General features: G+C 41.6%; 2 protein-coding genes across 3 annotated transcripts in view; one reads left to right on the top strand and one right to left on the bottom strand.

The window, feature by feature from the left end:
* Positions 1-55: 55 nt before the first annotated feature.
* commd8 (COMM domain containing 8) lies at positions 56-2,875 on the top strand. Its single transcript, XM_017434868.3, has 5 exons — positions 56-193; positions 1,528-1,683; positions 1,944-2,096; positions 2,230-2,385; positions 2,746-2,875. Exons 1-5 carry the CDS (start codon positions 149-151, stop codon positions 2,764-2,766), a joined length of 531 nt encoding a protein of 176 aa, XP_017290357.1. The 5' UTR covers positions 56-148; the 3' UTR covers positions 2,767-2,875.
* A 1,284-nt stretch (positions 2,876-4,159) lies between these two features.
* The window catches only part of gabrb1 (gamma-aminobutyric acid type A receptor subunit beta1), a 37,026-nt gene continuing 27,241 nt past the window's right edge, over positions 4,160-13,944 (bottom strand). The window contains exons 6-10 of one of the 2 annotated variants that reach the window (XM_025010230.2): positions 11,282-11,425; positions 10,831-10,983; positions 8,846-9,099; positions 6,955-7,314; positions 4,160-4,644 (exon numbers count right to left, since the gene is read on the bottom strand). In XM_025010230.2, the coding sequence (XP_024865998.1) occupies positions 6,973-7,314; positions 8,846-9,099; positions 10,831-10,983; positions 11,282-11,425 (893 nt within the window). In that variant the 3' untranslated portion in view covers positions 4,160-4,644; positions 6,955-6,972. Of the gene's footprint in view, positions 4,645-6,398; positions 7,315-8,845; positions 9,100-10,830; positions 10,984-11,281; positions 11,426-13,944 lie in introns of those variants that run through there. The other variant, XM_017434836.3, reaches the window with a different exon arrangement.

Here is a 13,944-nt window from a genome sequence, read left to right as displayed (position 1 = left end):
CGACACTCCGCTTTCCGACTACTTCGAGCGTGCGTGGGGAAGACATTAGAGGTGACAAGGAGCGTTTCCGACTGCCAGTGAACGTGTCTCGGGCCATCATGTGACTGAAGTCAGCTGACCGGAAACGGCAGCGGAACTGAATGAAAACATGACGGATCTACTCAACAGGATATCTAACACGGATTGTACTAAAGTAAGGACGAATTGTTTCTTAAATTGAACTTTTAATCACGACTGTATGTTTAAACAAACAAAAATGTATAAGAATTATGTTTTTTTTTTATTTCGGTTGTTAAGAACCAAATTCTCATCATCGCGTTTCTAACCGAATGTTTTTCTATTAAACTTGTACAAAAAATGCAAAATATTTGACATCCAGTTAATTATTAGTTTGTCCAGAGACAAAACCAAGAAAGAAAAATGTTATCAAATTAGAATTAGAAATTTAAAAAGTTGTATCTATGTAAATAAAAACAGTGATCCGTTTACTTTGACTTATTTCTTTTCTTGTATAAAACCAAAAGATTCAATGTTTTCTTTGCAGCTTTACTTGTAAACATAAACAAATGTATTTATCCCATGCCTGTAATTTGTCCTCAGAAGTTGATAAAAGAGGGATTTAGATGACTAAATTAGGTCAAACGTTGCTGAAAAACTTCAGATACAGTCTCTGAGGATCAAATATGTTAAGCAGATGTGTGAAAAAAAACATTGAACTAATTTAATAAAGTTCCTCAATGTAAGATTGGAAAGGATTTGCAGGTTTGTCCCCCGACAGAGCAGAATATCATTAAACTTCATCGTGGAAAGGACAGCCGTGATCTCCGATCCCTGAGACGGCACCGAATCCAGAACAGCTGAATTACACAGACAAAGGATTACTTTGGGAAACCTTTGTCAAGAGGAACAATGGAGAGTTACATTCACGGCTTTGCTGTGCGACAAAGAAGCCTGATGTTAACCCGGTCCAGAGGCGGCGCAGATTTCTCTGGGCTCCATCTGTGAAAACAAGGATTGTGCTCAGATGGATCAGTGTTGCAGATATTTGCTGCTCCAGACCAAAGACGAAAAGCAGCATCCAGACTGTCCGCAACAAGCCCAAGAGCCCGGTTCTGTGATGGTCTGGGCTTGGGTCAGTGTTCTCTGATGGCAGTAATAATGCAGAAAAGTCCAGCAGAGATTTTACACCATCATCTGCTGCATCTGAGAGCACATCTTTTCAACAAGGCGATGTAAAACCACATCCTGCTCAGAAGAGGGGACGGATCCATTTTTAGCTCGCCTTCTGCTCCTTGTAGCTTTTAGCTGGTGTTCTGCTTATTTTAGCTTTAACTACTCAGTTTCAGCTTCTTCAGATTTCAACAAAATAATTCAGTACTCCACGTTCACACTGCATTTCCATAGAAAGTGCAATTTTTCGACTTTAATTAGTTTTATTTTAGGTCGCTGTCACTCTACAGAACGAGTTTTTTTTTTATCCCACAGCTAAATGCTGAACGTTGCTCCTCCGTGTCGTTTGTTGCTCAGTTGTGTCACAGGGTGGTGGATGGACTTTGTGGGAGGGAGCCTCCTCGAAGGGCGGATTACAGCGCCACCTGGAGCCTGCAGGAGTGGCTGCAGCTGCTCGATTTCCTGACAGCCCTGTTTCGCCTCGCTGTTGGCAGCAACATTTCAGATGAAGAGGTGAGTGAAAAGGTCTGCTTCGGCTGAAACTCTGGTTGGAAGACAGATGAGAAGGTCGAAATTCTAAAGCTTCAGTTTTTACATTAATCACTGAAAATTCAACAGAATAAAGTTGTAAAACGACAAGTTTTATGGCTGCTTTGTTTTGTTACGACCATCTGATAAATAACATGACAGTGTGTGGAGGAAGCAGCTGTATGTTCTGACTGAACCTGATCTGAGGTCAGATTCTGACTTCTCGTCCTGCTGGATGTGTGCAGGTTCTGGCCAAGCTGTCAGACGTGAACAGCAGCCACGCTGACGCCGTGCTGAGCGTTCTGAGAGCACGACAGCAAGACATCCGCTGCGCTCTGCTGGACAGAACCAACAACATCTCCTCTGCTACCCTGCAGGACTTTGACTGGCAGCTGAAGGTGACTCTGTGGTTAAGCATCGTAATAAACTAAGACTTGTCTGAGTCCCAAATAAAATCATCCCGATCAAACCCAAACGCGAGAAACTGCCTTCACCGAGCGTTTCTGCTCTTTCTTCCTCTCCTCTCTGCAGTTAGCTCTGTCCAGCGATAAGATCTCGTCCCTCAACACGCCTCTGCTCGGCCTCAGTCTGGATGTGAGGGAGAACGGAGCGCTCCGACCGGTCACCATGGAGATGAGCACGGAGGAACTGAGCACGCTCATCAGCTCACTGGAGGCTGCTAACAAGGTACACACACACACACACACACTGAAGGTGATCAACACGTCGCTCTGTCTGGTGGAACATGACACCTTCTTTACCCACAATGCAACGCAGCGGCGGCTGATGTTTCACTTCTTTGTAACTCCTCACCTCCAGAGGTGTTTGGGTCAACAGACAAAAAAAAAAATCTGTAAACTACATTTTGGTTTAGACACTTGGTGGCAGCATTATCAAAGAAAAAATCTTTTCACTTCTTTAATGTGGAGAGAGAGAAAACGTCCTTATTTACTACTTTTAGTTTGTCTGATTGTATGAATTATTCTGGATATTAAAACCGATTTGCATATCTTTAAATGACTGATTTGATCTTGATGTTTCTTTCAGATGGTGCTGCAGCTGAAATGATGGACCAATAAAACACTGTTTATGATGATTTAACGTTTACATGAGGCGTTTGTTTTTCTGATTCTGTTCTTTCATTACTGTTGTGAATAAAAAGCTTTTTTTCTTCTCATTCTGCTGGACTTGTAGAATATGTTAAGCCCTTTTGTGGATTTATTCACACAAATCAAATGTTTAATTGTCCAATAATGTCTGTAAGGTAGTTTTAACTGGTCATGGCAGTGTTCTGTGAAGTAAACTAAAGACAGCCTGAGAAATAAACCTGGGTGAAGCAAGAGAAGTTCCTCTGGGTGACATAAGAGCGTTTGTGTCTGCAGTTTGGATTTCCAGTCAATTAAACATCCAACTGTTTGATTATTAATGAGAATGGACCCAAATGCTGTCAGTCTAACACATTCATGGTGTTTGTTTTCACTACAGTTCAAGTTAATCGTGGGAATTCGCCTCTAACCTGACAGCCGCAGACGTCCTCACCGGGCTAACGGCATCGCCACATTCCCACCGCAGATCCTCACTGTAGGAAAATGCAGACAGAGCTCACTTTGACACAGTTACAAAATGTAGGTTTCAGCCTTTTGTGCTTAAAGGACTCGTATTTGTATTTCTCACCTGGCGCCGAAGGTCGATGTTTGTAGCGTTAGCAACATATCTGAAGAACCACTGGAGGGAGTTTAATGAAACTTTCAGAAAGTCATCACATGATGTAAATCTACAACTGATTAAGCTTTGGAGTCAGCTCAATTTAAGATGGCTGCCACAGCTGATCGACCACGGCAAACACAAGCATGGCCAAACCTCAGCCGGCTCCACAGATATTGACCTAAAATGTGGTGGTAGTAGCTTAGAGTCCCTCAGAACACATCCTCCGAGCTCTACATCTTTGCTTCAAACTCTGGCATTAAATGTTGGGACAAACTGTGTCTGTTAGCAAAATATCTCATGAACCACTAGATGGATTTTAATGAAAGTCATGAAGTAATTATTAGATGTAAATCTGAAACTGACCAATTTAAGATGGCCACCACAGTTAACTCTCATAAGCCAACACAAAAATAGCTGTAACTGTAAGTTTTACAGATAATGAGCTAAAATTTGGCGTGGTAGTAGCTGAGAGTCATCCACAACACTCCGAGAAGTAACACATCTGACAAGACCTTGCAGCTTTTTTTACAACATTTGAGCAAAACAGCTTTAACTCCGTCCTTTCACAATAAAAGAGAATCTTAGCTTAAATCTCTGGCAGGAAAGACAGCGGGCAATATGCATTCCTTCAAGGAATGCTAGGCCTTTAATTTAAAAAGCTTTTCCCTTTATAACAAATCTCATGTTTGCTTAAAAACACATTTTTATTTCATGATTAAACAAGAAAACACTGTTTTTATGTAGAGATATCAGCTTTATTTAAACTCTGCTCGGTTGAAGTCTCTGTAAGTCGACACAAACGGTTCTCAGAATCAGAAAGTCTCTGCCTCCCAAACAAGCCGTTCCACTTCAGAGCGCATGGAGAGCATGAGAGAAAAACTGTACCGTTACTTTTACACAATAACACATCCTCATCCTCTGCAGCCTGCGGGCAAACCTGTTGTTCTGAGTCCATTAGGCTCCTATGTCCACAGGAGACACGTGTCCATCTGCAGCAGGTCCTCTGTTTACACTAAAGAAAGCCCGAGCTGCTTTATTTATATTTTTATTTTTTCACTTTTTGGATCAGCACTGAGAGATTGTCATCATAATGCTGGAATGTCTCACTACAACACATAATGGTATGTCAGAGCCTCAGAAAAGATCCTCGCGAGTCCATTTCTGGTTCTCTCCTTGTTCGTCTTATTCTACAAAAATACAAGATGTTTGAGGTTCTACCCGCGGCGTAGAAGTTAGACCCTGTGAAAAGATTAGGATTGGTGGTAAAGGCACAATATTCAGCTGTTCAGACAGAGCACACCGTTACTGCAGTCCTGTCTGGGTTTTATTCTCTCGTTTTTCTCTAAAGCCCTCGTAAACAAATGTTTTTTTACAGGGGAAAACACGTCTCTGAGCCGAGCTTCATTTATTTGTTTTAAAGGGAATAACATCAGAGGAAACCTTGCGTAGGCTTAAAGGACTTTAAAAAAACAGATCAGGTTTCAAAGCTTTTCACACATATTAAGAATGATAATGAAAAATCAAAAAACGTAATTAATATTTAACACCATTAATCAGGTGGTGGAAGTGAAAGTGCAAAAGAAAAAAAGCCTAATTTAAGCTTTTTTTTAATAAAAAATAAAAAATCTCACAAACAACTGGTGAATTTCATTGAAACTTTAAGTGTCTGAGTCTATTTAAGATGGCCACCAAAGCTAATCAGCCTTAGCTAACACAGAAATGGCAACAACTCAGTCGGTTTTACAGATACTGAGCTAAGATTTGGCATGGTAGTAGCTGAGAGTCGTCATCAACGTGTTATTCCTTCAAGGAATGATAGGTCTTTAATTGTTGGTTGTGTTGCATAATAAATTACAAATTTAACCCAAGGAAACGTATTTAAAGTCTGTGAAAAGTGCTCTAAGCTAAGTGTTTTGACACTGACTGTAGGACAAAAAACTGGACATGAGTTTTGTATCTGATCTGCATTTCTGGCTGCTTCAAAAAGGCAAATCAGACTTCATGCTTTTCTGCCATGTTGAATCATAGAAATTAAACCACGATCTAATCTAATCCACGTCCGTTTTGCAAACATAAAGGCTTGATTTTTGTGGTTTGGAAAGCTGGTTGACGTTCTCCTGCTTTCCTTAAAAAGAAAATGATGTTTACAATCTCAGACGTTTCGATAACGTTGCAAGAAAAAAAGACTTGGTTCAAATCTGCTCCTTCGTTTACCAGAAGTGAAAATAATAAGTTTAGCTGATGGTTCAAATGCACTCTGCAGAATTCTAGCAGTATTTAAGGATTTCATGACGTCATCGTGAAAAGAAGGCCAGCTGGATACCGAGCTTGGACCAAGAAACAATAAGGGAGCAGAAAAACGGTAAATAAATCAAACTGCCATGCCGCTGACAGAGGACGAGTCCTTTCTGAAGCCTCCCATTGATCTGCACAATAATAAACAAGAGCCGGTAACCCGGCTGGTATTTAACACACCAAGGCTCTGGGATGATGGGGCTAAAATGTCAGCAAATGTTCGCATCTCTGTGATAAAACCAGCTCTGCCTGAAGAAGATGAACTCCTGTTTTCCACCAACAGGAAAAGCCCTTTAGACTGAAATACTGCCTGGGAAAAGATGAATAAAATCTTCAGGCTGTTGTAAATAAAGCCCTAAAATGATTTCTGTTTATACTGCCCACTTCGACATTTAATTTAATTAAATTTAGGTGAACAGAAAATCATTATAAGACATGTCATGACTTGTTAACTTTGAACATTTTCAAACATACTTTAGGTAAACTGCTGAAAAGAAATAAAAGAGTTAACTGTGGGAGATTTCTAGTTTGTGAGGCGCTAAAACAAAGTGTTGTAGAAACGTGTGATTGTTTCTGATTGCTAAAATAAAAACCTGCAACAATCAGCAGCTGAAGTAAATCCAGACCCTCCTGAATTTGGCTGAATAAGCAGTTTCCTCTCATTTCCTGTCGCAGTTGTAGCTGTGATTAAAAAGCTGGCTTCAGAAAGGATACTAACTCTGATCAGTTTAAAGTCTGGAGTTTTTTTTTTGTTTATTATGTTAGAAATTAAACCAAATATCCTGCTTGTCTGCAGGGCGAAGTTAAATCTGTTTCTGCACTGCATCTCTTTATCTCTTTTTTTATCTTACGCAGATAAAAGTTGCGTTCCTTTTACTGGCAAAACGTGAAATAACAGAACAGAATAAAGGAATAAATTGGAGATCATTTTCCAAAAATCGTTCGAGTCATTAGTCTCATTTGGCATGTTGAACCTGTGAATACTGAATTTTTACTTTCTTCAACTCTGATATATTTTTTTATATTCGTATGTGTACAGCAAAAGCAATAGATTTTATTTTATGAAATTATATCTCTGTCTTCATATATATATATTTATATATATCATATATTAACTTGTATTTACACTGTAAGGACCAGTACTAGTTGTGCCAAAAGAGGATTTTTACAAACGGGCCGAACATTCCTGTTTCCATGTCTGTACAGGACCAATTTCTCTTAAAAAAAAAACAAACTGCAGTGGTGTTGCCTTACATGCTCACTATCGCCGCCCTAGTGGACATAATAAAGCCAGTAGACCAGATTGAAGAAGGTGAAGGTGATGGGGAAGACGACCCTGGACCACTTGTCTATGGCGTTGACGTCTGTGAGGTCCGGGATCTTGACTTTCAGCTGCGAGGCCCTTCTCCGTAAGCGGTTCTTCTTGTGTCCCATGGGCCGGTCCATGGCCGGCCGTCCGTACAGGTCCCGGCTCGTCATCGGCTTCCGGTACTGGATGCTGGCGCTGTCGTAGGAGAACATCGTGGCCCGCGGGTCGTTGAGTGCTCCCATCATGTCTGGACCCCCCATCTCAGTGGGCAGGTTCGTCAGGAGGATGTTGCCGTGAGCGTCAACCTTCGAAAAGATTTAAACAGTTTTTTTTTTAATTAAACTTTTGCGACCAGCAGCACAATCCAGAACAAAATTCTGAGATGAGTTTTATGTTTGTAGGTTTTATTTTCATGATTTTAAAAACAGAGAACAAATGAGACGCCTTTCCTTTTCTACATTTTTCAAGTCAACGCCTTTGATTAGCTGTTAGTTAAACAGTGAGTCCACAACTTCTACAAACCGGCGCACAAAGCAGCATGTTGAGTAGGTGGAGTCGACACATCGTTTAGAGCAGGGGTGGGCAATCCTGGTCCTGGAGGGTTTTCCATGTTTCTCTGCTCCAACACACCTGATTCAGAGGTTAAATCACCTCTTCATGTTCTGCAGAAGCCTGTTAATCACCCATTGCTTCAAACCAGGTGTGTTGGAGCAGAGGAATAAGTAAAACCTGCAGGATGGTGGCTCTCCAGGACCAGGATTGGAGACCACTGATTCAGAATGTTTGTATTCATTAATGCTCTGATCTAAACCCACACACCTCAACCATCATGGCTGATTTAACCATGTTTCATCTTGAACTATCAAATAAAGTTTGCTAATCGTGATGAGTTGTTGGCTGGTTCGTTAATCAGTTCCAGCGTTTGTTATTTCTCTGTTGCTCATTTATGTTGTCGAGATGTAATGACACAATAAACGTTCACAGAACACTTTCAATCCAAGCGTCAGATGCCTTCCTTCACTCTCAGTGTGATTTATGAAAAAATAAAGACAATATGGAAGGGTTTGAGTCAACCTGCTGCTGTTATGCCTCTGAGCAGCGAAAGGAGGTAATGACGGAGCCGTAGAGGTTGGTACAATAAATAATATGTTGCCATTGCAGCTTGAAGGTGTGATGTAGTGACCAGGTGGCCACAGGGTTTAAAATGGAAGATGTCCAACACATATTTATGTTTAATGCTCTGCATCAGCACCACAGCTTTCCACTCTACAACTCCTTTGGTTCCACGATGCCTGCCTCTTTAATGAAAGCGCCCGTCGTTGCAGGATATGGTGGTGATTTACGAGCAGCCTGAGGCAGGTCAAAGAGGGACTCGTCTTTGCAACCATATTGCTAAAGGAGCTACTGATGCCTACTCCTGCTAGCAAACATTTTCCCTCCCTTATCAGACCTGGTCATGCACCTGGCAATCTAGCAGTAATGGATTCAGCTTTTCAGGTTTGTTGAAGATTTTATTGCCAAATTTTGGTGCAAAAAGTCTTTTAGTATGAAACTAATAAGTTAGTGTTTTCATTCAGTCATGACTTAATGTGAGAGCTGAAGTCTAGCTTGTAACTGTGCTGAAAATGTGCAAAATAATCCTTTTAAATATTATTTTTTATTTAGTGTATGACAGTTTTGATGATTTTTTTTGTTTGAAAGTTGTTGAAAAGCAGTCAGTGTTACAATATTCTGAACTAATTTAAGGTTGAAAACCGTTTTTACTCAGGAGTGAGAAGAACTGGCAGCATTTCTACCGAATTTTTCTGATGAAACAGTTTGAAGATCTTTACCCACCTGCACTTTGTTGCTCTCCAGCCTGCTCTTATTCTCGTTGTTGGACTTGGCTGCCTTTTCTGCCGCCTTCTTCTGCATGTGAGGGCCGCGGCCGAAGAAGATGTAGTTCACAAAGGCGTACTCCAGCAAGGCCAGGAACACAAAGACAAAGCAACCCATCAGGTAGATGTCGATGGCCTTGACGTAGGGGATCTTGGGTAGGGTCTCCCTCAGGTGGGTGTTGATGGTGGTCATGGTCAGCACGGTGGTTATACCTGCAGACGTGAAGGGAAAACAGATGTTTAACTTCTTCTAAAATCTCACTTATTGTCATAAAGCAAACATTTCTCAATATATCACTTTAAGACGAAGCAGATAAACCTTTGTCCTTTTTGTTACTATTGTCAGAACTGTTAGATTTTTTTCTACTTTTAGCTTTTAGTTAGCATTTTGTTACTTTCAGCAGCCATTCAGAACAGAGCATTCACTTCAGTTTCTGCAGTTTCTCAGACCTTTTTCTAGTTTAAAGTAGGTTTTTTTATACGTGACATCAGGCAGCACCATTTGTAACTAATAGCCTAGAAGTGAAATGCTAAAAAGGAGAGTTTAACCTTTGACGTGCACACAGATGGTTTCTGCTGCCTCGAGAAGAACAGATTCCTGTAAAATCCTTAGTGGATGTAATGAAGAGGCTCCGCTGTGCTCCGACTCTCCTCTGGTTCACACACACGCCCCTAATGGAAGACTAATGGCTGATTTAAAGACCAAAATTGATGGGCCTTGGACCTGACATCACCTCAGTAACTCAGAGCCTTCCAGTCGGCTCACAGAGAAGACTCACAGTTGTCTTTCTGAGGGATGAAGAGTAACGATGAGGACACTGAGTGCAGCGAAACAAAACTTGTGCATTTGTAAGTCTGTGCTTGTGACAGGATGAAAGTGACATTAGATATCAGAAATCTACAAGATTTTGTTGTTTTTTGTCTTTATTTTGTGTCCTGTTCCCCTACAGTGGAGTCGTGCTCTCTAAACTTCAGACCACTTTAAGAGAAACAGTCTCGTCTTTGAGTCAAACTTCAGTTTTACTCAGATTTGTCTTGATCTCAGTCAGCCTGGATTTAGAACCAGGACTCCTCAATCTTGTCTGACTCTGAACAGTTCTGGTTTCCACCCCTCTGCTAAGAAATAATTAAAAAAAATAAAACAAAGACAACAAATCAACTTTCAGCTTTGCAAACAGACATCCTTCAAATGCCTTACACCGGCATGGGTAAAATGTCTGCAAATTCTGCAAATATATTTTCTACACTGAACAATTATTTCCACAACATTGTCTCTCAGGCCATCCTTTAGATGTTCAGTGAGTTTATCAGATGATTAGGAACTTCAGTGCCCTGGTGGAGGTGGATAAAATGAGAATAAGGAAGGCTTGATGCATTTCCACTAAAATGATACTAAATTTATCGGATCATGTATGGTTTAGATGGCCCAACCAATAAGCACTTGGCTGTAATGTTTCCAAGAAAAGGCTCCAGTCGATTAACTTTAATAAGCTCACATAACAGATCCAGACAGAGATCACATTTTAATGAAATGATGTCTGTAAGTAAAGGTTAATGTAGCGCATTTTATCTCCAATAAGACCCCGCGAAGCACACACACACACACACACACACACACAGCTCTCAGCAGCACTCTCTGAGCAGAACGTATTAACAGGAACCAAGAATATATCAGTTTTATGAAATAGGCGTGTCAGCATTATCTGAAAATGATACAGAGCTGTCTCAGATTGACTTCAATCAGTTTGGTAAAGATTTATGGTACAGGATTCTTGGTTAACTTAATAAGTGCGGTGTACAAACTAAAATTTTATACTTTCTGAACACTTCTAAAGTGATTTGGGAGACTCTTTTTAGGCGATCTCTCCATCAATTTCATAATAATCCATGTAAAAATGCACTTGGTTTTAATGTTTAATACTGAAGAACTGAGGGGGCACTGACCTAAGGCGACTCTGGCAGCTGAAGCATCGTAGTTTATCCAGAAGGAGACCCAGGACAGGATGGTGATCAGGATAGACGGCATGTAGGTTTGAAGGATGAAATATCCAATGTTCCTCTTGAGTTTGAAGCTCAGCGACAGACGTGGATACGAACCTGTGAAACCAGGAGTAAAATTAATGTAAGAAATGAACGGACCTTCATTTCAACTAAAATGTTCACAGAAGATTAGAGCAACCTGAGTCAACTCTCAGGCTTGAGCAGAGTTTAGATGTCAAAGCAAGGATTTCCCTGCTACAAGAGTTAAAAAATAATAATATATTGCAACATTTACTTGCATCCAGTGTTGCAGAAACTGTTTTACACAAGGAGGAAGTCATATCTGTACCTCTGTGGGTTCAACTTAAAGATTTACAGGTTGAAACTTGGATAAGTGACTGTGTGTGACTGTTACCGGTGGCAAACACCGCCTTCTTGGAGAGGGTTTGATAGTCTATGATGGAGAACTGGGGCAGCTCGATGTTCTCCACCCCGGTGACGGAGCCAGAGTTGCTTCCTCCCTGCCAGTAAAACTCGATGTCGTCGGTCGTGTATCCATCTGATGGAGACAGGAGAACCCGAGGAGTTAAAATATAACACAGAGTGAACCAGACTGTGACTCCAGGACTTCATGATTCTGAGGGGTTCAATAGAAAAGATTTCTTGAAAACATTTCGCCTCTCATCCAAAAGCATCTTCAGGTGGGGCAAAGGATGAAATGGGAAAATTATTCTCAAAAAATGCAATTTATTTAGGAAAACTTTACTGTTTAGAGCATTTAGGGCAGGGGTATGCAACCCTGGTCCTTAAGGTTCACTATCCTACAGGTTTTCCTTGTTCCTCTGCTCCAACACACCTGATTCAGACGTTAAATCACCTCTTCATGTTCTGCAGAAGCCTGTTAATCACCCATTGATTCAAATCATGTGTTGGACCAGAGAAACAAGGAAAACCTGCAGGATGGTGGCCCTCGAGGACCAGGATTGCCTAGTTCTCCTCACGTGAAACCTTGTCTGCTCAAAGTTTGGGTGCTTTACAAGCCTCCTTGCAGCTTTTCTTTTCCTTCAACCCAAACAATTGTTTCTCCTCCAAAATAATGTTTTTGTCAGGAAACGAGGAGCTCAGAGGGAGGAAACGTCTCATATTGTCTTCATAACAAACTGTGAGGAAGAAAAAGCAGCGATGGAAGAGGAGAGATACTTTGACCAGAAAACTGTCTGGTGTTTGATGTGAAAAGGCGTGATGATGTGTGACTGAAGCTAACGTGATGGACAACCTCAACTCCCGGTGACCTTCTGGATGGAGTGTGAACAGCGTGCCTGTCTATGTGTGTATGACGCTTTTACCCGGCGGGATGTGAACTCACAACAGCCACACGTCCTGCGGGAGCACCGACTGGAGCAACACTTTGAGTTTCCACTTCTGTTACCTATTCTGAGATCCACAAACGTGAGAATTGTTTCAAAACAGGAGGGAGAAAATAAAACTGCTGGATGAAAAACATTACTCTCAAGGGAGATATTTTTACTGTAAGAGCACTGCGACTCTGGAACTAACTTGTTTTCACAGCTCATAAGTCAATGAGCTGCCAAAAGGCAGAGCCCCCGTGTGGATACAGCAGCAATACTGGATGTTTTGGCAAAATGGGAAACCTTCACATCTTGTGAAAACAAAAAGATGTATATTTCTAATTAAATGGGAAGACTGCATCATGTCAAAGGAACCCACAACTCTGCTTATTTCTTTTTTAGATGTTTGAAAACCTTTTTAAAGAAATTTCTGAAGTTTTAAAATGTCCCTTGAGGAGGTTTCCTGCAGCCAGGAATCACAGGTGCATCATCAGAACTCATTCTCATTCCCACCTTAACTCATTCTGCCACTTTGCCAAGAAGTATATGCATCAGTTTATAAAGCACTCTCTTTTACAGACACTGTGGCATGCACCGATCTGTTCCTCAGCTGCATAACGTCAGACAACAGGTCCCAAACAACCAAGCCAGTCCCAGGCCAGAGAGGACATTTAACCTCTCCAGTGGGTTTTTGTTTGTGTGTGTGTGCCCTGAGGTCTCCCAGTGGGATGTGACCAGAAAATCTCCAGAGGGAGGAAAAAGTAGGCATCCCGATCAGATGTCTGAACCACCTCAGGTGACTTTTCGATGTGGAGGAGCAACGGCTCTCCTCATCTCCCCGGGAGATGAAGCTCCTCACCTTTTCGCTAAAGCTGAGCCCAGCTAGACCATGGGTGAGGGTTGGATCAAACATGGACCAGTAAATTGAGCGCTTTGCCTTTCAGCTCTGCTCTTTCTTCACCAAGATAAACCAGGACAACGCCCTCATTGCTGCAGACGAAGCTCATCTCTCGCTCCATTGCTTCATCAATCATGAAAAAAACCACTCTCAGATACCAGAACTCCTTCACTTGAAACAAAGGCTCACCCCCGAACCCCGAGGGAGCATTTCAGCCCCTTTCTGATTAAGAACTATGTTCTCAGACTTAGAAGAGGTGACTCTCATTCCAGATACTTCACAATTGGCTGCGAACCGCTTCAGTGCACGCTCGAAGTCAAGCAAACAGAACCACAGAGACGAGACCCTGAGGTTCCCAAACCTGACTCCCTCCTCTCCATGACTGCGTCTTGAGCTCCTGTCAACGATCTCCACAAACAAGCTGAAAGCTGATGCAGCCACAGCTATTGCTTTACTGGATTCCCCCTTTTTCCACCAATAATCAGTTAAATACTAAAATCCTTGTGGTGATTTGTTTCTATAGTCAGGCAGTGTGTGTCAGAGTCAGAGTCATAGAAACGCTGTAGGTTCACTGCTAAACATAGCATCGTGTGATCTTTGTCCTCCAGACACTGAGCAGAATTGATCTTTTTTTTTTTTTTTTTAAAAATAACAGTCAAATTATTAGAGCCTAAATGTGGATCTTAAATTCTCTGTCCAGCAGCTGGACATCTTCCAGTTTCCCACAGGCTGAACTGGACCAACAATAAAGCCTTCCCTTTACTTTTCCTGGCAGGTCTCTAGGCTGCATCTACAGCCTGGACCAGAGTGAACCGGCCCTCGATGCCCGTC

Source organism: Kryptolebias marmoratus, linkage group LG10 (assembly GCF_001649575.2).
Source record: "Kryptolebias marmoratus isolate JLee-2015 linkage group LG10, ASM164957v2, whole genome shotgun sequence".
NCBI classification, from domain to species: domain Eukaryota; kingdom Metazoa; phylum Chordata; class Actinopteri; order Cyprinodontiformes; family Rivulidae; genus Kryptolebias; species Kryptolebias marmoratus.
Note: the sequence above shows the minus strand (reverse complement) of the source record. Positions and strands in the feature narration are given on the sequence as shown.

Bases quoted from the DNA above. Each gene is read 5' to 3' on its own strand.
- commd8 (XM_017434868.3), top strand. From the start codon at position 149: ATGACGGATCTACTCAACAGGATATCTAACACGGATTGTACTAAA. The intron at 194-1,527 runs GTAAGGACGAAT...TTTGTTGCTCAG, and splicing joins CTAACACGGATTGTACTAAA to TTGTGTCACAGGGTGGTGGA. The intron at 1,684-1,943 runs GTGAGTGAAAAG...GGATGTGTGCAG, and splicing joins GCAACATTTCAGATGAAGAG to GTTCTGGCCAAGCTGTCAGA.